We start from the raw sequence: 25,339 nt of genomic DNA on the forward strand, positions 1-25,339 counted from the left end.
ACCTTTTAGTTTGTTGCTGTAGGCTGCTGGGCACTGAAAATAGATGTGTCCTTCTTTTTGGCACAAGCTGCAAATTTCAGTGTCTGTGCAACTTTTCCCCTTATGTCCAATTTTTCCGCACTTCCAGCATTTGGTATCATTGCATTCCTTAGCCTGGTGGTCAGACGCGTTGCAGATAAAACAGCGCTGGACTTGTCCAGGGTACGAGATTTTGCCGCTGTAGGGTCCCATGGAAATAGCATTTGGGATCTGCATCAGGTCACCGTTTGTATTTTTCCTGAGCCTCACCTTATAGCGGCGCACTCCATACCAGATTCCAAACTGATCCACTGGCTTATTAACTGGTTGCAAAATTTCGCAGAAGCGCGACAGGTACAGCTCCACATCAGCATCAGCAACTCTGCCAGTCCAAAACTTCACTATAATAAAACAAACATCTTGTGGTGTAGATGTCGTGATCTCCCAGTTTTTCCAAAAACTGGTCTCATTAGCGTTGTTAAAAATTTGTAAAAATATTTGGAAAGCTTGTTCATGCTGAAAACATATCTCGAATTATTTTTTGTTTGCAGAAGCAATGAAAGAATATACTTCAGTAGCATTAATCCACTGACTCTGTAGTAAATTCGCACCGACTTCAGATCGGTTGGGGATTTCACCTGAGCCTACATATCTTAGACGAACCCAGTGGCTCCCCTGGGGAGCATATTGAATCTCTTTAAACAATGCTCATTTATACAAATACTTCCTTATTATACAAAGAAAAAAGAGAAAAGAGAAGTCTCGGCCCTAGTGAAATTTAAAGTTTTTTTGGGTAAATTTAAAAGTATGTAATGTTGAAGAATTACTGTAACAAACTGGGAAATATGTAAACTATGTAAATTTTCAAGAATTATTGTAACAATTGTGCATGTTGCAGATTTATTGTTACAAATTGTGAATTATTCAATAAAGTTTGATTTAAAAACGCAAGACCGGCGGAAAGGCAAGAGCGCGCTTAAACGACGACTGCGTCTAATCTACACAAAGGCTCTTTTAAGAGCCACCTCACAGTCTCAGCGAAATGAGCAAGTCTTCGTACCTTGGCTGTTTAAAAACTAAATGTAATGTGGTAGAAAAAAAAGAACCTTTGAAATATTTTTATAACCTGTATAAATATATACATTATTATAAATGTTACGCATATTATATAATGTCTGTGTGTGTTATGTGCTTATACGCGCGCGCTCTCACGCTGTGGCACACTTACAGTGAAAAGGTAGCAGTGAACCATAAGGTTTATTTTATTATTTTATTATTTTTATTTATTCATTCATTCAATCGCTCATTTATTTCTTTATATAGCGTTTTTAACAATGGACTTTTTGTCACAAACCAGATCCGGATATAAAAAGTAAATATAAACCTTAAAAAAAAAAAAACATTTCCATGTCAAGTGCTGAGAGGCCTGAAGATATGTTCTTTAAAATGAATAGAAAATAAAATGAAAAATTCCTGCTACTACTAAAAATAACAATAATAACAATAATAATATTAATAATATTAATATTAATAATAATAATCATAATAGTGATAGTAAAGAGTAGAGAAGAGGCGTGTGTTGGAGTTGTTATGGCAGAATGATCCAGTGCACAGTAATAAGGCTGATGAGCTCTGTGTCTGTGGGAAGGACACAGCGGCGCTGCGTGTTGTGCTGGATGGAGCTTGACTGCCCTCGTGCGGCCAAATCCAGGAACTGCAATTTCCCAGATTCAGTGTTCTGTTATGAAGCATTTTATGGAGGTGTTTCTAAGTCTAAACTTGTAGTAGTTAGCCGGGGGAGAGTGCAGAGAACTGTTAGAGGAAATATTAGCGAAATGTTAGTGAATGCTCCCGCCTCCTCCCCTCCCTTTTGTCCCTTTATGATAATTATTGTTTTACTGTAATAAGGTATATATTGCCTTTATCTGCACGAGCTGAGGCGGGGGTTGTAGAGAAAGCACCTAAAGTACTGGTATGTGTTAGATGGATGCTTTGGAGCTATTCTGATTATAGGTTGCGGTGATCAAGTTACTGACAATAAGAAGAGCAACTGAAAATACCCTTATAGCCGTGTTGAATAATAGAAGAAGGAAAAAAAGGGGGGGGGGGGGCGGGGTTGTAGCTGCGTTCACGATATACACAAACATGTGGAAAACTGCAAAAAAATGTCTTTTCTTAATCTGCATATAAATATTATTTTAGAAGCTGCTTTTGCAATAAATGTACATATATTGTTGATGTTGTTTATTATAATGTAATGTTGAAAGGCATATGTGTTCTTTGTATAAATTTAGGTTTAATGTACCTGCAGTGAACCATTATGACTTCATGTACAGAGTTCTAGCTTGATGGTTTGACAGTTTTTAGAAGTCATTTGCTAATCCTAATAATACTGATATGAATGTTACTACTACTAATAATAATAATTATTATAAAAGGTTGTTGTGTGCAGCGCTGTGTGTTGTTGTGGATGGATCTTGACTGCCCTTGACGTTGCCCTAACCACTGCTGTTTATAGCCGCAGGTCAATTCTACATCTGCAATAAATAAAAAATAAAATAAATAGGAGTAAGAACCTTTAAGAAATGTTTGTCAGTGCTGTGTTTGTTGCGTGTTAGAACAACAATCAGTAATAATTCTTCTGTTACTACTACTACTACTTATAAGAAGAAGAAGAAGAAGAAGAAGAAGAAGAAGAAGAAGAAGAAGAAGAAGAAGAAGAAGAAGGAGAAGGAGAAGGAGAAGGAGAAGAAGGAGAAGAAATAATAATAAAGAAAGACTAGAAGAAAGAATAAAGGAGAGGAGTAAAATAAAATTTGCTGTGTGCAGCGCTGTGTTGTTGTGGATGGCTCTTGAATGCCCTCGTGTGGCCACGTTTAGGAAGTGCACTTTGCCCTAATCACTGCTGTTCATAGCCGCAAATATAGCAAGTCTATGTAATAAATAGTTTTAAAAAAAAAAAAGAAAAGAAAAAGGAGGGACATCCTGTAAGAAAAGTTTGTCAATGCTATGTTTGTTGCGTGTTAAAAAAATATATTAAAACATGATGACAACAACGACAAGAACAGTAATAATAATAATTCTGCTATTACTACTACTACTTCTTCTACTACTACTACTGCTACTACTCATAATCGCCCTCGTGTGGCCACGTTTAGGAAGTGCACTTTGCCCTAACCACTGCTGTTTATAGGCGCAGGTCAAGTCTACAGCTGCAATAAAGAGCTAAAACAAAAAAAAGGATTGAATTAAATTTACGAATTGTTTGTCAATGCTATGTTTGTTGCCTGTTAGAAAATGTTAAACCATGATGACAACCGCAATCACAATAACAACAACAATCACAATAATAGATCTTCTGTTACTACTACTACTACTTCTAATAATAATAATAATAATAATAATAATAATAATAATAATAATAATTGGAGAAAACAATAAAGAAAGACTAGAAGAAAGAATAAAGGATGAATAAAATAAAGGTTGTTGTGTGCAGCGCTGTGTTGTTGTGGATGGATCCTGACTGCCCTCGTGTGGCCAAGTTTAGGAAGTGCACTTTGCCCTAACCACTGCTGTTTAAAGCCGCAAATATAGCAAGTCTATATAGCAAGTCTATGTAATAAATAGTTTAAAAAAAAGAAAAAATTAAAAAAAAAATTTGTCAATGCTATGTTTGTTGCGTGTTAGAGCATATATTACAACATGTTTACAACAGCCAACATCAGCCAACAACAACAATACTACTATTACTAGTAATGATAACGAGGTCGGGGGTTCAAGCCCCAGCACTGCTTCCTCAAAAGCTGGGGTATACTATTTATTATTATTTGTTTATTTTTATCTAAGCTTATGTTATCAGTAGTATTATTAATCTATAATAGCTATTAAATAATAATTATTTTTTAATATGACTAATAGGCATTAGTGTTTATTATAATGATTATTTATGAAATATTGTCATTACTGTATATCATTGCTATTATTATGTATTATATATCACAATTATGTGACTTGTGTGGAATGTATCGTGTTGTGACCAAACACCAGGAAAAATTCCTAATACATGTCACTACATATGGCAACTAGAATTATTCTGATAACAACACCAACAACAGCAACAATGACACTGCTGCTACTACTACTACTAATAATAATAATAGTAATAATAGTAATAATGCGCTACTATTATTAATACTATTCCATTGTATAAGGCTAACAGACATCTTGTTCACCCACGTGTGGCCGCATTTCGAAACTTGACTGCCTGCATTTGCAGTAAATAACTGGGTTCGGATAATGAAATGATTTGATCAATTAAGCGTATGAATGCGTGTCACATACATCACACGGGGTTGTTTGTCACCGCTGTGCATCGACACGCTTTTCTACATGACAGTCTGATCGACACGGCAGTCTGAAATGATGAACATTGTAGACGTCTAATAAATGAGTAAAGTAAGACGACGCGTTATGAACGGTGTACACGGTTGCTGGCATAATTTTCTACACGGTGAGTTAAAGGCGCACAACTATCAGATTCACAGTTCACGACTGTGTTTTATTTGGCCGAGTACAAGAGAGTGTAGGAGGAATCAGACTCTGTTGTTGTGCTCATATGACTATGGCATCGGCACAAATTTAACTTCTTACGGCTTTGGCTTTGTGTCGACGCACGTGTTTGATGAATTGTATGTTAGTTTCTTTGGCACAAATGGTGAAGCGAGTATGCTTTCCTTGCGAATGACACTTGGAGTTTAAGAATGAGGTTAGTGTTTGAGAAAATGTATCTATTTTAGACATTATACCTTAGAGAGGCCATTATATTTTGCCTTTGAGAGAGCTGATAAAGTAAGGCCCGAGAGTTGCCCTCGCATTCCTTTCTGTGCCGCTTGTCAGTTAAGTGATTGGCATTTGTGAGTGATCGATTGGTGTGGTAAAATGTGGGCTCGATTAAAAGTGTACACAGACTTTGATGGCGATCGGCTGAATGAGGGGCCTACTAATAAGATGCTGTGCTTGTATTGCCCTTTAAGCTGAATTTAACTGCAGTAATTGGTGTGTCCACTAGGAGGTATAGGCAGTGTCTGAAATTGTATACTGTATTGCTCTTTAAGGAATTTAACTTTCAAATATCTGCTTTAAATATTTTTTGGTAAATATTCTCAAGTAAAAATGTGAAGTTCATAATTACTTTTCCTTTATCTACCTCGTTTGTAAAAATTTATATTATTTATTTCATGTGATGAGGTCACTTCCTGTTAGTGCTCCAGGTTCTGCATGAAAACAATGAGACAGACATAGTGTGCTCTCTCTGATAATCCATTGCATCCACTAAAAAGCATCGTAGAGGCAATGCCGTAAGTTCATTTATATGACATTAGACATGTTAAAGATCATATATTAGTAATGATTTTGTTAAAAATATGATGTTTGATAAGTTGCTAAAAATGGTTGTTTACCATTGTGTACAAGCTTTCAGTGATGCTAATAGCCATTGTAATCTCTACTACAGGGAGAACAGTAGTTTATGTTTATGTTGCAGTCATTTATAATGCAATGTTAGTCAAAACATGGACACTGAATATTGCTGTATTGCTTTATTACAGTTTTCACCGCAAATGTTAATGAGGAAGAGTGACAGTAAATGAGCAACCTTACTACGACTCTGTTTTCATTGGCTACGGTTTAACTTGGTGTTTAGTCAGAGTTGCAACACCCTGCACGAGAACACTACAGTGCTGCTACGCGAGACCCGTCGTTACAGCGGACCTAGGAGGAACGTCTCGTGTCTGTAAAGGGAATGTCGATGTTTTACAAACAGAGTACTTTTACTAACCTCCTTACACTGACGGGTGTTTGGCTGTATTGTTTTTTTGTTTTGTTTTTTTAAATATACACCTTGCATATCGGAATAAGACTTCTACTATTGTTACTACTACTGGAAAAACTACTACTACTACTACTACTACTACTACTAATAATAATAATAGTAATAATAATGTTTGTGTGTATAGAGAGGGTGAGGAAGAAGAAGCCGCTAGCAGGTAGAAAGCTGTGGCGTTCTGTTTCTTTTTGAATGTGCTCTATTGTGTGACCTTTGGTCTTAGGCCCGCCTCCTCGCCTGTTCTCAACAAGGTCCTGTAGAGGGCGGATAAATATGTGGGCGCTGCGTGGCGAGTTTTATTGAGCAGCTTGACTTCGAGAGAGCAGTATCATGTCTGGCAGAGGCAAGGGCGAAAAGGGGCTCGGCAAAGGAGGCGCCAAGCGTCACCGTAAAGCTATTCGCCATCTGCCTCGCCGTGGCGGTGTTAAGCGTATTTCCGGTCTGATCTACGAAGAGACTCGCGGTGTGCTGAAGGTGTTCCTAGTCACCGCCATGGATGTGGTGTATGCCCTGAAACGCCAGGGACGCACCCTGTACGGCTTTGGTGGTTAAACGCTCCAACACCGAACAACGCGAACACAACGGCTCTTTTAAGAGCCACCCAAACATCCAGAAAAAGAGCTGTTCCTCGTGCTGTGTGTGTGGGTTTTTTTTTTTTTTTTTTTTTTTTTTTTTAAGGTTACGCAAATGGCGTCAAGCACCATACAAGTTAGTTTTATATGTTATATCTTGTGTGTGTGTGTATGTGTATGTGTATATGTATATGTGTGTATATATATATATATATATATATATATATATATATATATATATATATATATATATATATATATATATATACATACATACATACATACATACATACATACATAATGTGTGTGTGAAACACGTTAGACTATAATAGAATTTTTTTTTTTTTCTTTTGTCATAGTGCACATTGTTGTGAATGGAGGAGGAGGAGGAAGAGGACGGAGCAGTGGGAGGCTCCCTGTATGAGGCGGTGTGGGATTTTGACCAATAAAAAAATGTTCTTCGCTTGTGCCTAATTACAATGTCGGCCTGTAAATAGAGCGGCCACGAGGCGGGCGTTATTCATTCTCTCGCAGTTTACTGGAGAAGCAGCAGCAGCAGCAACATGCCCGACCCAGCCAAGGCCGCTCCCAAGAAGGGATCCAAGAAAGCCGTGACCAAGACGGCCGGCAAAGGAGGCAAGAAGTGCAGAAAGTCCAGGAAGGAGAGCTACGCTATCTACGTGTACAAAGTCCTGAAGCAGGTGCACCCCGACACCGGCATCTCTTCTAAGGCGATGGGCATCATGAACTCGTTCGTGAACGACATCTTCGAGCGTATCGCCGGTGAGTCCTCTCGTCTGGCTCATTACAACAAGCGCTCCACTATCACCTCCAGGGAGATCCAGACCGTCGTGCGCCTGTTGCTTCCCGGCGAGCTGGCCAAGCACGCCGTGTCCGAGGGTACCAAGGCAGTCACCAAGTACACCAGCTCCAAGTAAAGCGCCTTACCGCCGTCTTCATCAACCCAACGGCTCTCTTTTTAAGAGCCACCCACTCCTTCTTATAAAGAGCAATTTCTTCTTTTCCTCTCTCTCTCTCTCTCTCTGTGTGTGTGGCGGGGGGAGGGAGCGCGTTCCCCGCCGGCTTTTATCGCGCTGTTTCCCCGCGACTGTTTTGTTCATTGTGTGAGTCTTGTAGTATGCTAAATGCGCAGGTGAGTAATTATAAACAATATTGTACGAGCGTTATGCGTTCTCAATGTTGTTAAATAGTGTAATGGCAGCATGAAGTAGTTCTAATCAATGTTATAGCACTGCAAAGGAATTCAAAATAGGCTTCTAGAGGCACAGAGTACTTCAAATAGTGTTATAGCTGGACTAAGTAATTCAATTTAATGTTATAGCACCACAAAGTAATTTGAAATAGGCTCATAGAGGCAAAAAGTAATTGAAAGTAGGATTATAGCTGCACAGAGTAATTCAAAATAGTGTCATAACAGCAATTAATAATTCAGTGTAATGTTATAATTTCACAAAGTAATTCAAAATAGGATTATAGCGGCACAGAGTACTTCTAAATAGGGTTATAGCAGCAGGAAATAATTGAGAATAGGTTTATAGCGGCGCAGACTAATTCAAAATAAAGTGTGTAGCAGCACAGAGTAATTCAAAATAGGCTTATAGCAGCATGAAGTAATTCAAATTACTGTTACAGCACCACAAAGTAATTCAAAATAGGATTACAGCTGTGCAGAGTAATTCAAAACAGGGTTACGGAGGGGCAGCAATTCAGAATAAGATTGTAGTGGTACGGGATAATTCAAAAAAGGGTTATAGCAGCATGAAGTAATTCAAATTGATGCTACAGCACCACAAAGTAATTCAAAATAGGATTATAGCAGCACAGAGTACTTCAAAATAGGGTTATATCAGCATGAAGTACTTCAAAATAGGCTTATAACAGCACAGAGTAATTCAAAACAGGGTTATAGCTGCTCAAAATATGGTTAGAGCAGCACGATGTAATTCAAATCAATGTTGTAGCAGCAGGAAATACTTCAAAATTGGGTTATATCAGCATGAAGTACTTCAAGATAGGCTTATAGTCTCTGTCTCCCTGTAATGTTTTATCTATGTTGTAAATCTTTCTGGATGACCACCAAAATGCTGCAGTCTCACCAGAAGTAAGATGACTCAAGAATCTGTTGAGTGCATAAAGACAGCCTGGGCGCTGTATAGTCAAAAACACAGGTTGGACACAGCCGGCTTTTATATTGATGTGTACATGCGAAGGACATACCCAAGGCTAATAAGAGAAAAACATAATCAAGGACAAAAACATCTTAACCCAAAAACAGATACATGTACATCATGAGTGAACAAAGGATACATATGCATCATGAGTAAGCAAAAATCACATTGCATTGATTTTAAATGATTTTGTCATGTATCTTGCATCAGTAATCATGGGGGGAAAAAAAGAAAAATAATCCCACAATTTCCCCCCTTTGGACAACCCTAAAGGTGTCCTCAAAAGGAAGCTTAAACTTCCTGTGCTAGCCTACATGGCAACAGGTTTTACTGTTACTCCGGGCTTAAGATAAGATGGGGGTTTCATAGCAGGAAGGAGGAAAATCTATGAACATCGACCACTGAACCTGGCAGGTAATTCCCTGTAAGCGTTAGTGCTGCATAGCCAATAAGTAAGAGTAAGATATTCCTTTATTTGTCCCGCAGTGGGGAAATTGCATTTAGCAACAGCAGGGGTACAGTACAGAAAGAGTATGCACACAAGAACAGCAGGGGTACAGTACAGAAAGAGTATACACACAAGAACAAGGTAGATTAAAAAATAATTCTGTACATAAATGGCTTAAATAGTGCTAAAAGCAAAAATCCTAATACAAAACAAAAAAAGGAGAGGGGTATATACACATAAGTACAGGTTGGTTGAGAACAGTGTAGCTTCCCAGTAGTGTGACGGTAAGTATCTGAAGGGGCCAGAACATGACAAAATTCATTATTTGATAGCCAGTTTATCCAGGGACCAGGTACAGAGACACAATCAGCTATTGAGTGGGCTGTGAACTGGATTTGTGGAAGATGAGAAACAGCTCTTAGATGGCATTTCTCAAGGTCAATGGTAAAGCTACATAATGCCTTTGAAATTTCACCTGCAAAGGGTGGTCCACTACGATGATTTTCTACACACCATGAAAATATACTGTAGCTGGAGTGATGATATCAGTAAAGCTGAGAGGAGGGAGGTATGTCTGATTACAGGGCAATAAACCTGGAGAGCAACAGTGAGTTGTAACTGGTTTGTAATATTGTGACATGTAGTGACATTAAATGAAGAAACATCTGTATGTAGCAAAGTATGACCATAATAGCTTAGGTTTTGCTGAAGTACTTTTAGGAAAACCTTGACCTTAATTTGAGAACTTAATTGATATGTCTCTAATTCTTGGATTTTGATCTCGGGCGGTAAATGAGTGGTTATAGCATGGGCTGTGCAAGCTATAGCTTTTACATGCTTTCCCCACACTACATTTACATTTATGGCATTTAGCAGATGCCCTTATCCAGAGCGACTTACATTTAATCTAATTTTTTATACATCTGAGCAGTTGAGGGTTAAGGGCCTTGCTCAAGGGCCCAGCAGTGGTAGCTTGGCCGTGCTGGGTATTGAACTCATGACCTTCTGATCAGTAGTCCAACATCTTAACCACTGAGCTAACACTGCCCACTATAACCTATAACCTCTAATCAAATAACCTTGGGGCACAGTTGCCACATATGTATTGTTGTATAATGTGAAACCAGTGATTGTGATTAATTTGTAATCAGTGATACTGCCTGAAGGTTCTGCTCGAAGTAGAGTCAGAGTCAGTCTCGTGTTGTGATGATGGCGAGGACGGCTGGGTCTTGCTTCAGCAAGGTTTGAGCGTGGGGTCAATTAGGAGGGGCGGTGTACTCCCCTATACCCCCCAGCACGCATCGACAGATTTGATGTTCCTCCAGAAAACCACCTCTTGCAGTGCCAGATATGTTTTGAGAGCTTGTTGGACCTCAAGCCTGAAGAGATGCAGTGGCTGAGGTTCTTGCTGTCCTGGCTCACCAACCGAGCCTGCCAGTGGGTGGAGTCGCCATGGGCCTCGGAAGCGTAGCCAAATTTGTATGCCTCCTGAGAGTGGTGTACTGGTGAAACAAATTTGATGCCCAAATGGACATGATTCTATATCTTCGTAACGCTTTAGTATATGTCATAAGCATCATGACTTGAGGGTACCTGCAAAGTTTTGGAACAGCGCCACCTAGTGCTCATGAAATATGAAAAAAAGTGTATTTTTGCTTTTCGGACCATTTGTATATATTTGTTTGAATCAGATTTATATCTTTATATAAAGTGAAGCATGCAGTGTACAGTGTGAAACAAAAGATTGTTTTATATTGATCCTAAATGAACAGAATCATTTTATTAAGTAAATGTTGATAAATGGACGTGTCTTGTGTGTGTGTGTTTTATAGGCAGCAGAATGCGTGCATCGCCACTCAGGGACCTCTGCCCGAGACCACTGAGGATTTCTGGAGGATGCCATGGGAACACAACTCCACCATTGTGGTGATGCTGACCGACCTCTGCGAGATAGGATGGGTAAGGAAATGGACAAGCGCTAAACTAAACATTGTAGTCCTGAAATGTTGTACACTGGGGTAGGTACAACGTGGTACAATGTGGTACACTGTGTGTGTGTGTGTGTATTTGTGTGTGTGTGTATTACGCTTCTCTATTGGCTGAAAATCCAAAAAATAAAATGCACACATCTTCCTCAAACGCAGACATCTGTAGTGTGTGTCTTTTTAGTTTTTCAGTCGAGCTAATAGATTGAGCAAGCTTTAAATCTGGGTGGGAATATTTGCCCAAATTTAGACCTAAACAAGCAAACCTTTATAGTCTTGTTATAGTCTCCAGTCCTCTTGCTTTCTCCCTCATCTGCATTCCTTCTCCTAAAACCAACTACAAATACTTCTCTCCCACTCTTCGAAACCTCCACTCTATCACGCCTTCCTCCATGGCTCCCTGCACCCTATCATCCCTTCTAGACCCTAACTCCTTTTCCTCCCTATCATTGGAGTTAGCCACAGACACTTTCCTCTCCTCACTTTCATCATCCGTGGACCTCCTCTGCCACCTATCTTCTAAACCCAGGAAGATTTCTTGACCTGTTCCTTGGCTATTGGATGTGTTATGCAGCAATCGGAGAGAATTAAGTACAGCAGAGAGAAAGTAGAAGAAATCGCAACTCGACACAGATCTTGTCATGGTCCCCAGGGGTAATGCCACTAGAGGGCACTATTCTTCTATTGTCTGCCTTATTTCCTGTGTTTATCTGTTTATTTTCTTGATTAGTTGCCTTATTTAATTCTATCTTTATATATATATGGGGAATAAGTATTTGCGTAGTATATGTTTTTTAAGTTTTAGCCTAGCTCCCTGTGTCCTAGTTCCTGGTTTCCCTGTGTTCCTGGTTCATTACTTGTAGTTTCTTGTGTTTTTAAAGAAGTTCTGCACCTGCATCCGTCTCCATGGACTCCGTTATGACAGCACTTGCCTCTTACCACACTCTCCTGTCCAAATTCTCATCTGAAGCGACTTCTGCTAAGACTGCTTTCTACAAGGAAAAGCTGTAAACTTCACAAGATCCTCACAAGCTCCACAACATCTTTTCTTCACTATTCAACCCACCGGCTCCTCCTGCTCCATCATCCCTGACTGTTGAAGACTTTGTGAACTTTTATGCTGGGAAGATTGTAAAAATCTGCCAGATCTTCAGTTCTATACCAACTACATGACCTTCGCTGGCACATTTTTCTAAACCAGCAACAGAAGAGATCCTGCAAGTCACCTTGTCCTGCAATCCTACCACCTGCCCATTGGATCCAATCCCTTCCACAATGCTCCAGACCATCTCACAATACCTTATCCCCTTGATCCCTCTGGCATCAGCAACTACCGAACGGTATCACTTCTCTTTTATCTTTCTAAAATCCACGAACAAACTATCTACAATCAACTGTCTCTCTGTCTCTCACAGAACAACCTCCAAGATACTAACCAGTCATTGAGAAGCTACATGCTGCTAGATCAGCCGAACTGTCATCATTCCTGATCCTCTTGGCCCTTTCAGCAGCGTTTGACACAGTGAACCACAAGGCTCTCTTGTCCACCTTAATGAATTTTGGAATTTGTGGTGCAGCATGGCAATGGTTTGCTTCCTACCTGGAAGTTCAATCATATCAGGTGACATGGAGGGGATCCACATCTGCTCCCCGCAGACTCTCCACTGGTGTCCCACAGGGCTCAGAACGTGGTCCCCTCCTGTTCTCCCTCTATACTCGCTCTCTTGGTGCGTCATATCCTCACATGGGTTTTCATACCACTGCTATGTGGATCACACTCATCCTCTCCTTCTCTCCTCCAGACACTCATGTTTCTGCTCAGATGTCAGCATGTCTGGCAGATCAACTGTCAATGCTCAGAAACTGGACTAAAAGAACACACACATACACAACTGTGCATCCTCCATCCTCTTTGCAATTTTTTGCACATTACATTATGCTGCTACAATATTTATTATACTGTACATAGGCTGCTACTTCTTATGTTTACACTATTTCAGCAACTTATCTTGTACTCTTTGCATTATTGTCACTGGATTTACTGGATTCGGCACTACACTGAGACTTACTGTGCCCATTGTCTATCTCAGTAGTCATTGTACTACATTGTACTTGTGCGGTCTGCACATGTTTGCACTTGTGCACTTTATGTATAAATGTATGTAGTCCCTTGTAGTTGTGTGCTGTTCTGTGTTTGTCTTATGTAGCACCTTGGTCCTGAGGGAACGTTGTTTCATTTCACTATGTACTAACTGGCTGTATATGGCTGAAATGACAGACTCCACTTAACATGACTTGTCCTTTTCCTATCACAATGCTAATCTGACATGCTCATGCCAGTTTCTCCTTTTTAACATTAGAAGGATTCGTCCATTTCTATCCACACAGGCCACTCACATGCTTGTTCAGTGGCTTGTCATTTCGAGACTGGACTACTGCAACTTGCTCCTGGCAGGTCTGCCTCTGAGAGTCATTCGACCCCTGCAACTGATCCAGAATGCAGTTGCATGACTGGTTTTCAACCTTCCTAAGTTCTCCCACACCACTCTATTGCTACGCTCCCTCCACTGGCTTCCTGTAGCTGCCGCATGAGATTTAAAACACTGATCCTTGCCTACAGAGCCAAAAACAGACCAGCGCCCACTTACCTTAAAGCACTCGTCACATCTCGCACTGCACCACACTCCCTCCAATCCTCTAGCGCTGCTCGACTGATCCCACCATCTCTCAGGGTACAAGGAAGGTATGCATTGAGACTCTTCTCTGTTCTGGTGCCTAGGTGGTGGAATGAACTTCCCCTAGATGTCCGAACAGCTGAGTCGCTGGCAGTCTTCCAACCAAGTCTAAAGACTTACCTCCTCCTACAAATTCGGTCCACTGAGAATGAGTTTCGTTATTACACGCTAAATATTAGAGTGTAGAACTGTGAACAGTCATAATGAAACTTAATGACCAGTTTTTAATTAGAATAGAACTGTAGTCTGTAATCCAATACCAGCTAATCTGTTTGTCTGTCTGTCTGTCTGTCTGCAGGAGCAGTGTCATCAGTACTGGCCGGCTTATCGCTCCACCCATTATCAGTACTTCGTGGTCGACACCATAGCTGAGTGCATCATGCCATACTACATCCTGCGAGAGTTTGTAGTCACCGACGTCAGGGTATGAGAGACGCTCTGCAACCACTACACTCTACCATTCCACCTGTCTCAGTCTGTCTCAGTCTGTCTCACTGTAGCTGTCTTTTGTCTGTGTTTCTCAGAATGTGTGTGTGTTAAGTCACGTGTTAATGTCTCGCTCTGCCTCATTCGGTCTCTGTCTGTCTCTTCCTGTCTCATTCTGTCTCTTGCTCTCTCTTCCTGTCACATTCCGTCTCTCTCTTCCTGTCTCATTATATCTCACTTTCTCTTCCTGTCTCATTTTCTCTCTCTCTCTTCATGCCTAATTTTGTCTCTTGCTCTCTCTTCCTGTCTCATTCTGTCTCGTGCCCTCTTCCTGTCTCATTCCATGTCACTCTCTTTTCTGCCTCATTATGTCTCTTTCTCTCTTCCTATCTCAATCTTTCTTGCTCCCTCTTCTTGCTTCATTATGGCTCACTCTCTCCCTGTCTCAATCTGTCTCATTCTGTCCCATTCTCTGTTCCTGTCTCAAGTCAAAATATTGCTTTATTGACAAATATTAACATTGAGGTTGAGGTAGGCTTTGATGGTTTAGGGTGTGTCTTGTCTGTGCTTCATGGAAGGGTGGTTGTGCTGGTTGTCTCCTGCTTTAACTGCAGTGGTGTTGCTGTAATTTTGGAGATTCTCCTCTGTATTGGCCTGCTGTGTGTGCAGGTGTGTCTGCCCAGTGCTGCATTTTTCAGTGTCCTGGCAAACTCCTTGACACTGTGTTTTTTCAGGTGCACAAGGTCGGATAGCTGATGTGGTGTAATGCTGGTGTGGTGAGCCAGATGATTATGCAGCTGGGCTCACCTAGGACATTTTTACAGAGGACCTGGTGAATCTCTTGTTCTTGGACACCAGATTTTGGATGTTTTGAGTCCTGGGAAGAGCTTCTTCTCTTTGCCATTTGAGTCAATGAGGATAGCGATTTCAGTGTCTGTGTGAGACGCCTCTGGGTGGTTGGAGGGGTTTTCTCTGTCTGGTGATTCTTTGCTTGTTTGGGTGAATCTGTGAGTCCCCCAGTGTTTGTGTGGCAGGCCGTGAGGTGCAGGGTGTTTGCTGTGGGGAAGTGGGCATTGCCTGTGAGGGATCGGGGTGGATTGAGGTTAAGGCCCAGGGATGGGCTGTGAGGTTCTTGGCATTGGCTGTGTGAGGTCAGTGTGGGAGGTTTTTAAGGGCACAGAAGGAGTTTGCAGTTTTGTTTTTAGGGTCTCTATAATGATGTCTCTGTTGTGCAGCAAATGTCTGAGGTCTGTCTTGTCAATTCTGCTGTAAGGCTTGACTGTTTTTTTTTCGTGCTGTATTTCTACACTCTGCTAGTGCAGATTTGAGTGTTTCTTTGTCCTGCTGTAAGGTCTTCAGTTCCTGCACTGTCACTTTAAGTTGGCTTTTGATTTGGCTGATCTGGTATCTGAGGAGCTCAGTGTCTGTGTTGTTGGTGTTGTGGGTGAAGATCTGCTCTTTCAGTTTGATCAGCTCCACCTCTAACAGGGCCAGGCTGTCTCTGAGATGGGTTACAGTTGGGTGGAAGTGTGAGCTTGGTGGAGGGATCATGCTGGGCTTTTCACATGGCTCTGTTTCTCTCTTGGTGCTGTGTGGTTCGGGGGTGGAGGAGGAGGGGGTCACTGTGTAACCCCAGGGCCCAGGTCTGGCAGTATTGCTTCAGCAGGTCCAGGTTCTGCTGAAAGCCTTGTTCAGTGGGAGACAGCAGGACCGGGTCATCTGCGTAGAGCAGGCACTTGATTTCTGTCTCGCACAGAATGAGACCAGGGCTGCTGCTCTCTCCAGACTGCTCACCAATTTTTCAATTAGAGTATGTAACGTGTAGATGTGGTCAGATGTGTGATAATTTGGTAAGAATCCAATTTGATTTCTACTCAAGATGTTGTGTGTTGTAAGGAATTCTAAAAGTCTAGAATTTATTATACTGCAAAATAACTTTCACAGGTTCCCCTGTAGTTATTGGGGTCAAATTTGTCTCCATGTTAAAAGATTGGTGTAATCAGTCCTTTATTCTAGATATCAGGGTCCTACACTTAGAACAATTTTGAATAATTTTAGGATGGCCAATTGGAATTTAGAACTGGCATGTTTTATCATTTCATTTCCTCAGATATGCATAGTTGTCTCCCTTTACATATTCCTTGCTTTGTGAAGTGTTCAAAAAAAAAAAGTGCAGAATGCTGTGTGCCATACTGTTGGTATCGTGGCAAAAACTCTTCAGATCAGAATAAGAAAAATGAGTTACAAAGACAAGGAGTTCTGGATGCCAAAAATCAATAGACTTTATTGAATCAAACAACAAAGCCGAGACGTCTGCAGAGCATCTGATTTACATAGTCGTGGCTCATGCTTTTATACAGTTACCACCTGCCTCTCGCCACCATTATTTCACTGTCCCCTTATCTTGGTTTTAACCATGGCGAGAGGTCAGTCAGTTTATTTTTAAAAGAAACATTAGCCTTCAGACATTTCAAAAGTACTTTGTGAGAATAAGAGTTCTTATTTGCTTACCAAGTTGAAGGCCTCTGTTGATTTGCTTTGAATCCAGTTATTTCTTCTGTCTTGTTTTCCCCTTGTTGTTTTATTTCTGATGTTGTTTGGTTAGTTGTCCATTTTTAGTGATTTTTCATCCAAAGCATTTAAACCTTTTTGTTGTGCTAGGAAATATTTGATGTAGTTTCTTCTTGTTTCTCTGTTTTCTGTTGTTTCAGTTTTCTCTTGTCTGCTCCAGTGTTAGGATCCACTCCAGTGTGAAGAACGTTCTTCAGTGCTGTTTTTCTTTTAATTTTCATCGTTATTCAAAAGTGGTTTAGCCAAATTTCTCTGCTATTTATAGTGAACTTAGAGTGAAAAATTTGCTGTTTTTTTCCTGAGGTTTATCTCTTCCTGTCTCTTCTGTCTCAATCGTTCATGTCTCACTAAGTCTCTCACCCCTTCTTCTCCTACGCCTGGTGTGTCTCACTCTTTGTTTCTGTCTTGTGCTCCCTCTTCTGTCTGTCTGCTGTAAAATAGGGTAATGGTAATGCAAAAGCTTTAGCGCACACACACATAGACACCCTAGTCACATGTTTGTACAGAAGCCATATGGAGGCTTTCCGGTTTTTCACTCTGATGGAAAGAAACTCCAGCTGCTCTTTGTGTGTGCATGTATTTGGTTGAAAGCTTCTCTGTATATCACAATGTAATTTTCCAAAAATAAAAAAAATTCCCCATTTTCCTCACACTCCTCAGGACAGCCAATCGCGGATGATCCGTCAGTTCCAGTTCACTGATTGGTCCGAGCAGGGTCTGCCAGAGACAAGTGAGGGATTCATTGTCTTCATTGGCCAAGTGCATAAAACCAATGAGAAATTTGGCCAGGATGGACCAATCACTGTGCACTGCAGGTAGGACACACGCATGCACACACAAACACTTGTACACCAATTACGTACATCAATTAGATAGATAGATATCTTTATTGTCATTGCAATACAGGTTTAGCATCTACCAGAAGTAGCACTGTAACAAATATACATATATACAGTCAGGTCCGGAAGTATTTGGACAATGTCAGAGTTTTTGCGATTTTGCCTTTATACACCACCACAATGGATTTGAAATAAAATCAAGATGTGCTTGAAGTGTAGACTTTCAGCTTTATTTTAAGAGGTTCCACAAAAATATGGCATTTACCATTTAGGAATTACAGCCATTTTCAGCAAAGTACCTCCATTTTTAGGGGCTCAAAGGTATTTGGACAAAGTGACATAATTGTAAATATAACCATAATTTTAATACTTGGATGAAAATCCTTTGCAGTCAATGATGGCCTGAAGTCTGGAGCCCATCTTCTCAAAACTCAAATTCTGAGTTTCCTCCCTGGAGATGCTTCGCCAGGCCTTCACTGCAGCCACCTTCAGTTGCTGCTTGTTTGTGGGTCTTTCTGCCTTCAGTCTTGTCTTCAGTAAGTGAAAAGCAGCTCTATTGGGTTGAGATCAGGCGACTGACTTGGCAATTGAAGAATATTCCATTTCTTTGCCTTTAGAAAGTCTTGAGTTGCTTTCGCAGTATGTTTAGGGTCATTATCCACCTGCACTGTGAAGCGGCGTCCTATCAGTTTTGTAGCATTTGGCTGAATGTGAGCAGAGAGTAGAGCCCTATACACCTCAGAATTCACCTTGCTACTTCTGTCAGCAGTCACATCATCAATAAACACCAGTGAGCCCGTTCCATTGGCAGCCATACATGCCCATGCCATAACACTTCCTCCACCATGTTTGACACATGATGTGGTATATTTTGGATCATGAGCTGTTCCTTTCTTTCGCCATACTTTTCTCTTTCCATCATTCTGGTACAAGTTAATATTGGTTTCATCAGTCCAAAGAACAAAATATTCCAGAACCTTGCACCTTGTTGTAAACCCTCTGTATTTACATTCATGAAGGCGTCTCTTGATTGTAGATTTTGACAATGACACGCCTACCTTCTCCAGAGTATTCTTGACTTCTGTTGATGTTGTGAAGGGGTTTTTCTTCACCAAGGAAAGGATTCTGTGATCATCCACTTTAGTTGTCTTCCGTGGTCTTCCAGGCCTTTCGATGTTGCTGAGCTCACCAGTGCTCTTTCTTTTGAAGAATGTACCCAACTGTTGATTTGGCCACACCTAAGGTTTTTGCTATCTCTCTTATAGATTTATGTTGTTTTTTCAGCCTAATTCAATTCAACTCAGTTTTATTTGTATAGCGCTTTTAACAATGGACATTGTCACAAAGCAGCTTTACAGAAATAAATGGATTAACAAAAAATATATTATAAATATTTGAATTTATCACTGTGAATTTATCCCTAATGAGCAAGCCAGTGGCGACGGTGGCAAGGAAAAACTCCCTGAGATGATATGAGGAAGAAACCTTGAGCGGAACCAGGCTCAAAAGGGAACCCATCCTCATCTGGGTGCAACGGATAGTGCGATTAAATAAATAAATCCCTTCTATTATTGTGCGCTATAAGGACAAGTAGTGCAATTGTGCAACCAATAAATTCATCACAGTTTCCGCAAGAAGTCCAGTTGGTTAAAATCTATCCACTGTCCACTGATGGAGTCCTGAGTACGAAGCTGCTCGTGGCAACCGCCACTACAGCAATCACAGTCCCAAGCCATTACAGTACAGTTCCCCATATGTGATCCCCAAACCATCTCCACAGCCCCCAGGTGGCACCATCTCCAGCAAACCAAATGGAGTCCATATGGAGCCCCAGCAGCAGCGAGCGAACTCAACTGATGAGAACTCCAACCAGAAGTAGGGCATCAGGATGGGTCAAGAAGCGAGGAGGAGCAGAAGGGGCATCAGGATGGGTCAGACAGCGAGGAGGAGCAGAAGGGGTCAGGATCACTGGCAACTCAGAAGCAGCATGTGTAGCTCGACAGAGAGTGAGGGAGAGAAAGAGATGGAGAGAGAGGAAGAGAATGTTAGATAAGCTTTGTCCACTAATGGTTAAGCAAAATATACTTTGCATGCAGAGTGAAAGCAGGGACTCCGGCAAGACTAGCTATGACAGCATAACTAAAAGGGAGAGCCAGAAGCTAGCACAGACATGAGGGCACCCTGGGACATAAAGCAGCAGCCACTCCACCGTCGACAAACCCGAGTGAACGTGTGAGAGTGGGGGGGCGACAGCATCCAAACATCCCAGTTCACCACAACACTCTATGCCTGTGAACCCTCCAGACCTGCCCCTGTACCTAAGAAAACACTATTCACAAAAGGCTTGACTAAACAAATATGTTTTCAGCCGAGACTTAAACACTGAGACTGTGTCTGAGCCCCGAACACTAAGTGGAAGGCTGTTCCATAACTGGGGGCTTTGCAAGAGAAGGCTCTACCCCCAGCTGTAGCCCGCACTATTCGAGTTACCAACAAATAGCCTGCACCTTTTGATCTGAGTAGGCGTGGCGGATCATAAAAGACCAAAAGTTCGCTCAGGTACTGTGGTGCGAGACCATTTAGTGCTTTATAGGTCAATAGTAGTATTTTATAATCAATACGAAATTTGATTGGGAGCCAATGCAGTGTGGATAAGATAGGGGTGATGTGGTCATATCTTCTGGTTCTAATATGGATTCTTGCTGCAGCATTCTGGACTAACTGGAGCTTGTTTATGCATCTACTGGAACATCCAGACAGTAAGGCATTACAATAATCCAACCTAGAGGTAACAAAAGCATGAACTAATTTTTCTGCATCGTGTAGTGACAATATATTTCTTATTTAGCAATATTTCTGAGATGAAAGAAAGCGATCCTAGTTATATTATCTACATGAGCTTCAAAAGAAAGACTAGAGTCGATAATCACACCAAGGTCTTTTACTGCTGCAGATGATGAAACAGAAAGGCCATCCAGAGTTATTATGTAATCAGAAAGCTTACTTCTAACTGCATGTGGTCCTAGTACAAGTACTTCTGTCTTGTCAGAATTAAGCAAGAGAAAGTTAATAAGCATCCAGTTTCTAATGTCTTTTACACATTCCTCAACTTTATTAAGCTGATCTCTATCATCTGGCTTTGCTGAAATATACAACTGTGTGTCATCAGCGTAACAGTGGAAGCTAATACCATGTTTACGGTTAATTTTGCCCAGAGGTAGCATATATAAAGAAAAGAGCAGTTGGCCTCAAACAGAGCCTTGCGGGACACCAAACTTTACCTTAGTAAGAAAAGAGAAGTCACCATTTACGTTTACAAACTGATAACTATCAGTCAAATAAGACCTGAGCCAGGAAAGGGCCGTCCCCTTAATGCCTACTACATTTTCTAGTCTATCGAGGAGAATAGCATGATCAATAGTATAAAAAGCTGCACTAAGGTCAAGCAGCACAAACAAGGAGACACAACCCTGATCAGAGGCCAGTAGTAAGTCATTTACCACTTTTACTTACATAGGAATAACATTCATGAAATGTATCAGTCAGGATTTAGGCCTCATCATGCTCCCTGGCCTTGGCTCTGGATTGTCACCAATTAACTAGGCCTGTTCTGAGACTATGTGCTATGCTGCAAGAAATGAGAGCAGCACCTTCCCGAGTGGGATGGACACCGTCCCACCCTAACAGGCCAGCCTTGCCCTCAAAGATAGTCCAGTTATCTATAAAGCCCACATTGTTTTCGGAGCACCACCTGGACATCCAGCAGTTCAGCGACCATAACCTGCCGTAAGCTACATCGCCACGCTGCATTGGGATGGGGCCAGAGCATATTACAGCATCAGACATCGCCTTCGCTAATTTACACACTTCTACCATGAATAACTATCTTTGAGAACCTGTGCTTGCCTAAGACCCTAAGATTACCTGCTATGTCCGGCACCCTGGCTCCCGGTATACACCTAACTAAAGCTGCTGGTGCCCCTAAAGGCCTAGCTAATTTCACGTGCCGCAAGATAGTCACCTATAACCAGAGCTCTTTCAGGTTTCTCAGCAGGTGCTTCACTGAGGAGAGCAAACCTGTTGGACACGTGAAGCGGAGAGGAGTGGTGCTCCCGTGGGCGAGCCTTAGCGTTAGCTTTGGCTTTGCGATTATGCCGCCGAGTCGTCACCCATTCGCCCCACTGTGAGGGCTCTAATGCCGCAGTTGGGGGATTACTAACTCCGCCTAAGGCATCCAGACTTTCCGTTACAGAAACTACACTGCTCTAACTCTCACTAACCCTCTCTAGAGTCTGGATGCGCACCTCTAATGCTGCAATCTTCTCCGTCAGAGTGCTAACTAGCATGCATTTATCACAAATAAAGCTATTACTAACGACGGAGGAAGATGGGTGAGGGCTGAATGAAGAGCAGTGGAAATGGCAACCTCTGTCGACCTGTTTGGGCTGTAGGCAGTCCCCACCAGATCTTAAGATGACAAACACTCAGGTCTTAAGATCAGCGCTTCATGGAAATAAATTAGGATAGTTGAATTAGGGATGGGTGACATGGCGATATTGATATCGATATTGTATAATTTGTCACAGTATGCTTTTCGGAGCAATCACCAATGTCATCAGTATTTTTTTTATGATGGTTTTAATAATTTATATATATATTTTTAAAATATAATACTGATTCAAAAATTTTAATCATTGTAGTTAGAGATTTGTGTAGATTTTTCATTTTCTCTTTAGTAAAAGGCATTAAATAATCAAATCATTGTAAAAATGTTTTAATGCCGCAGTACTGTACTTTATATCGTGATATCATGTATTGTGTATTCAAGCATCGTGAGATAGATAGAGAGATATATTTTTGTCATATTGCTCCAGCTCTAGTTTTAAAAGGACAGTCAAATTTAGTTCGTAATTTCATCGTTGCAGACTTGAACTGTTTTTATCTTATCAAATGTCGGATTTTGTTTTGAACAGAACTCCATCATTCTTCATTAATGTCTAAGTGCATTCTTATTGGCTGAAAGCAGAAGGAATGAACGCATAAATCAATATTCACATAGATTGCCCCCCCCCCCCCCCCCCCCCGCAAAATGGATTCTAAAGGAGAACATATTGGTTTTGGATAACTGATGATAACTGAGTGTTATAATTCTGTGTGTGTGTGTGTGTGTGTGTGTGGTTCCTCAGTTCGGGAGTGGGCAGGACTGGAGTATTCATCACTCTCAGCATCATTCTGGAGAGAATGAGATATGAAAGAGTGGTGGATTTATTCCAGACGGTTAAAACTCTGCGCACTCAGAGACCCGCCATGGTGCAGACTGAGGTATAAACACCTCCACTCACACCACCAAGAAAACACTGAGAACAGTTATGAACTCGAATTTAATATTATTTAACATAAATAAACTTAAATGATTGAAATTCATGAAAGCTTTAGACTGGCTTAATCATGGTATCTTTTAAAAGAAGACACTTAGGAGTTTTTTTCGTGACATGAAAGCAAGCAGCAATATAACTGAAATTAAAACATTATGGAAGCTTAAGTTTATTTTAAAGAAAATACACTGTGCTGAACATAAATAAAACAAATAAAAAAACAGCCCACAGAGGCTGTGTCAGTTAAAAGGTTCTAAATAAGCTATTTCAGAATAGTAAATAAACAGCAATGGGTGACATGAACAGTCGTTAACTTGTGATTCTTAGCTCTATATTGCTCTTTTTTCTGCTCCTCTTCTTTGCGCTGCTTCCTGCCTTCTGCACCTGATAATTTCTTTTTTCACATATTTTTTTCAACGTATGATGAGTATCTGATTATATGCAGCGTATAATCGCCATATGGCATAAATAACACACATGGTAACGATGCCGGCATGTATAACTAATGCGTTATGTTGACGTACCACAATCACGTCATGAAGCAGGAAGTGTTTAAATTAGTCCAACATGACATCTTGTCAAATAATATGTTTTTTTTTTTTGGTTGATGTCAACTTGATGTTATTGTAACCATTTAAATTTAATCAGTAATGAAGGGGTGTTAATTGGAACAATTAATTTTGATGTGTTGAACTTTTCTGTAAGGAGACGTTTATTTATTTAACATTTATGGAAGGAGTCTCCAGTGTCAGCACTTACAAATACATAAAGGCTATAAATCAGAGAAATTTTTTTTAAATTATGGCATGAGTCCAGTTTTTCTTTTGATAACGATACCGATACTGAAGCCTCAGATGTGAGCCGATATTGATATCCATCAGATATTGTTTTCTTTAATTTTAAAGAGGAAAGAGGGGAAAAAAACACATTGCTAAAAACAAAAAACCTGTAGCTTTCTCACACCCGGGGAAAAAAAAGGTGCATCATAAATCTGAACAGATCGTGTAACAGATGGAAAAGGCTGGAACTGAGTTTGGAAAAGATTTGATTTGGAACTAGAAATGTTTACATATAAAGACATTTTATTCTATTTACACTTTATTGTATTGATTATACGTATTTACAATGCCAATGATTGTTATCGGCCCGATACTGATCCTGGATATCGGATCGGTGCCGTCTCTCCTGTTGGCACGTTCTCGTTAAAGTTAATAGCAAGACGTTTGTTTTTGACGAACATCGAAATGTCCTGGCAATTTTTACATTTGTTTTATTTCCTTTTCTGGGAAACAGACATTTGGAGGTAAACAAGTGTGATGATTATTTGTTTATTATTTATGAGGAATTCTGTGATGAGAAATGAACTGAACACTAACCCTGCCATGTTTGTGTGTGTTTTTCCCCCTATAAGGACCAGTACCAGCTGTGTTACCAAGCAGCTCTGGAGTATTATCTGGAGAGTTTCGACCACTATGCAGCATAACACTGTGGGACTTCAGCTACCAGGAAAAAAAAAAAAAGTTCATACACTGTGTGTGTCACGTTTCACACACACAAACATGATGCACAACACAGCTTCTTTGACACACACGCACCAATAGCATTTTTATATTTATTTTTTTTTTTCATTATAAACTTTTACTCTGACATTTATTTTGAATATTTTGATGTTTTTATTAATTGTTTAACATCTTTCTCATCTTATTATTATTATTATTATTATTATTATTATTTGAGCACAGAGGGTGTGTGATTCTAACATGTACTAACACAAGAGGACCACTGTTCTCAGAGCTGCTATCAAATTTAAAATTTCATTTCTTTAATATATTATGTAATATATGAATCTGTTGTATATGCACTCTGTTTTCTATTTGTTAGAAAGAAGAAGGAAAAACTGTAATTCAAAACCTTGTTCATGTTAATAAAGTTGAATAATTGTTTGGGGAATTTTTTTTGAAGTCTCTTTTTGTGTTTTGTTTTTCTCAAATGGATATTCGAGATGTTTATATTGAAATATATATATACAGTCAGGTCCATAAATATTGGGACAGTGACACAGTTTTAGTAATTTTGCCTCTGTACACCACCACAGTGGATTTGAAATGAAGCAGTCAAGATGTGACTGAAGCATAGACTTTCAGCTTTAATTCAAGGAGTTTAACAAAAATATTGCATTAACCGTTTAGGAATTACAGCCATTTTTTACAGAGTTCCTCCATTTTCACAGGCTCAAAAGTAATGGGACAAACTAATATAATCATAAATATTAGGATTATTTTTATTACTTGGAGGTA

The 25,339-nt window shown here is 40.4% G+C and overlaps 1 protein-coding gene across 3 annotated transcripts; it reads left to right on the forward strand.

Annotated features, from left to right (window-relative positions):
* Window positions 1–5,140: 5,140 nt before the first annotated feature.
* LOC113525269 (receptor-type tyrosine-protein phosphatase S-like) lies at window positions 5,141–24,984 on the forward strand. Of its 3 annotated transcripts, XM_053242413.1 has the most exons (7): window positions 5,142–5,375; window positions 6,834–7,408; window positions 10,944–11,070; window positions 14,130–14,255; window positions 17,489–17,643; window positions 22,854–22,989; window positions 24,454–24,657. In XM_053242413.1, the coding sequence occupies exons 2-7, from the start codon at window positions 7,038–7,040 to the stop codon at window positions 24,523–24,525; spliced, it is 987 nt and encodes a 328-aa protein (XP_053098388.1). In that variant the 5' UTR covers window positions 5,142–5,375; window positions 6,834–7,037; the 3' UTR covers window positions 24,526–24,657. The 3 variants fall into 3 exon arrangements, with proteins under 3 accessions (XP_053098389.1, XP_053098390.1, XP_053098388.1); XM_053242414.1 differs by lacking the exon at window positions 22,854–22,989 and having other exon boundaries at window positions 5,141–5,375; window positions 24,454–24,984; XM_053242415.1 differs by lacking the exons at window positions 22,854–22,989; window positions 24,454–24,657 and adding an exon at window positions 18,059–22,838 and having other exon boundaries at window positions 5,141–5,375.
* Window positions 24,985–25,339: the final 355 nt, after the last annotated feature.

This window comes from Pangasianodon hypophthalmus, chromosome 19 (genome assembly GCF_027358585.1).
Source record: "Pangasianodon hypophthalmus isolate fPanHyp1 chromosome 19, fPanHyp1.pri, whole genome shotgun sequence".
NCBI classification, from domain to species: Eukaryota; Metazoa; Chordata; class Actinopteri; order Siluriformes; family Pangasiidae; genus Pangasianodon; species Pangasianodon hypophthalmus.

What these genes read in the sequence shown, in the direction of transcription:
- LOC113525269 (XM_053242413.1), top strand. Translation starts at nt 7,038, where the DNA reads ATGCCCGACCCAGCCAAGGCCGCTCCCAAGAAGGGATCCAAGAAAGCC. An exon ending in ACCAAGTACACCAGCTCCAA is followed by an intron (nt 7,409 to 10,943) that starts GTAAAGCGCCTT and finishes TGTGTTTTATAG; the next exon opens with GCAGCAGAATGCGTGCATCG. An exon ending in CCAATCACTGTGCACTGCAG is followed by an intron (nt 17,644 to 22,853) that starts GTAGGACACACG and finishes GTGGTTCCTCAG; the next exon opens with TTCGGGAGTGGGCAGGACTG.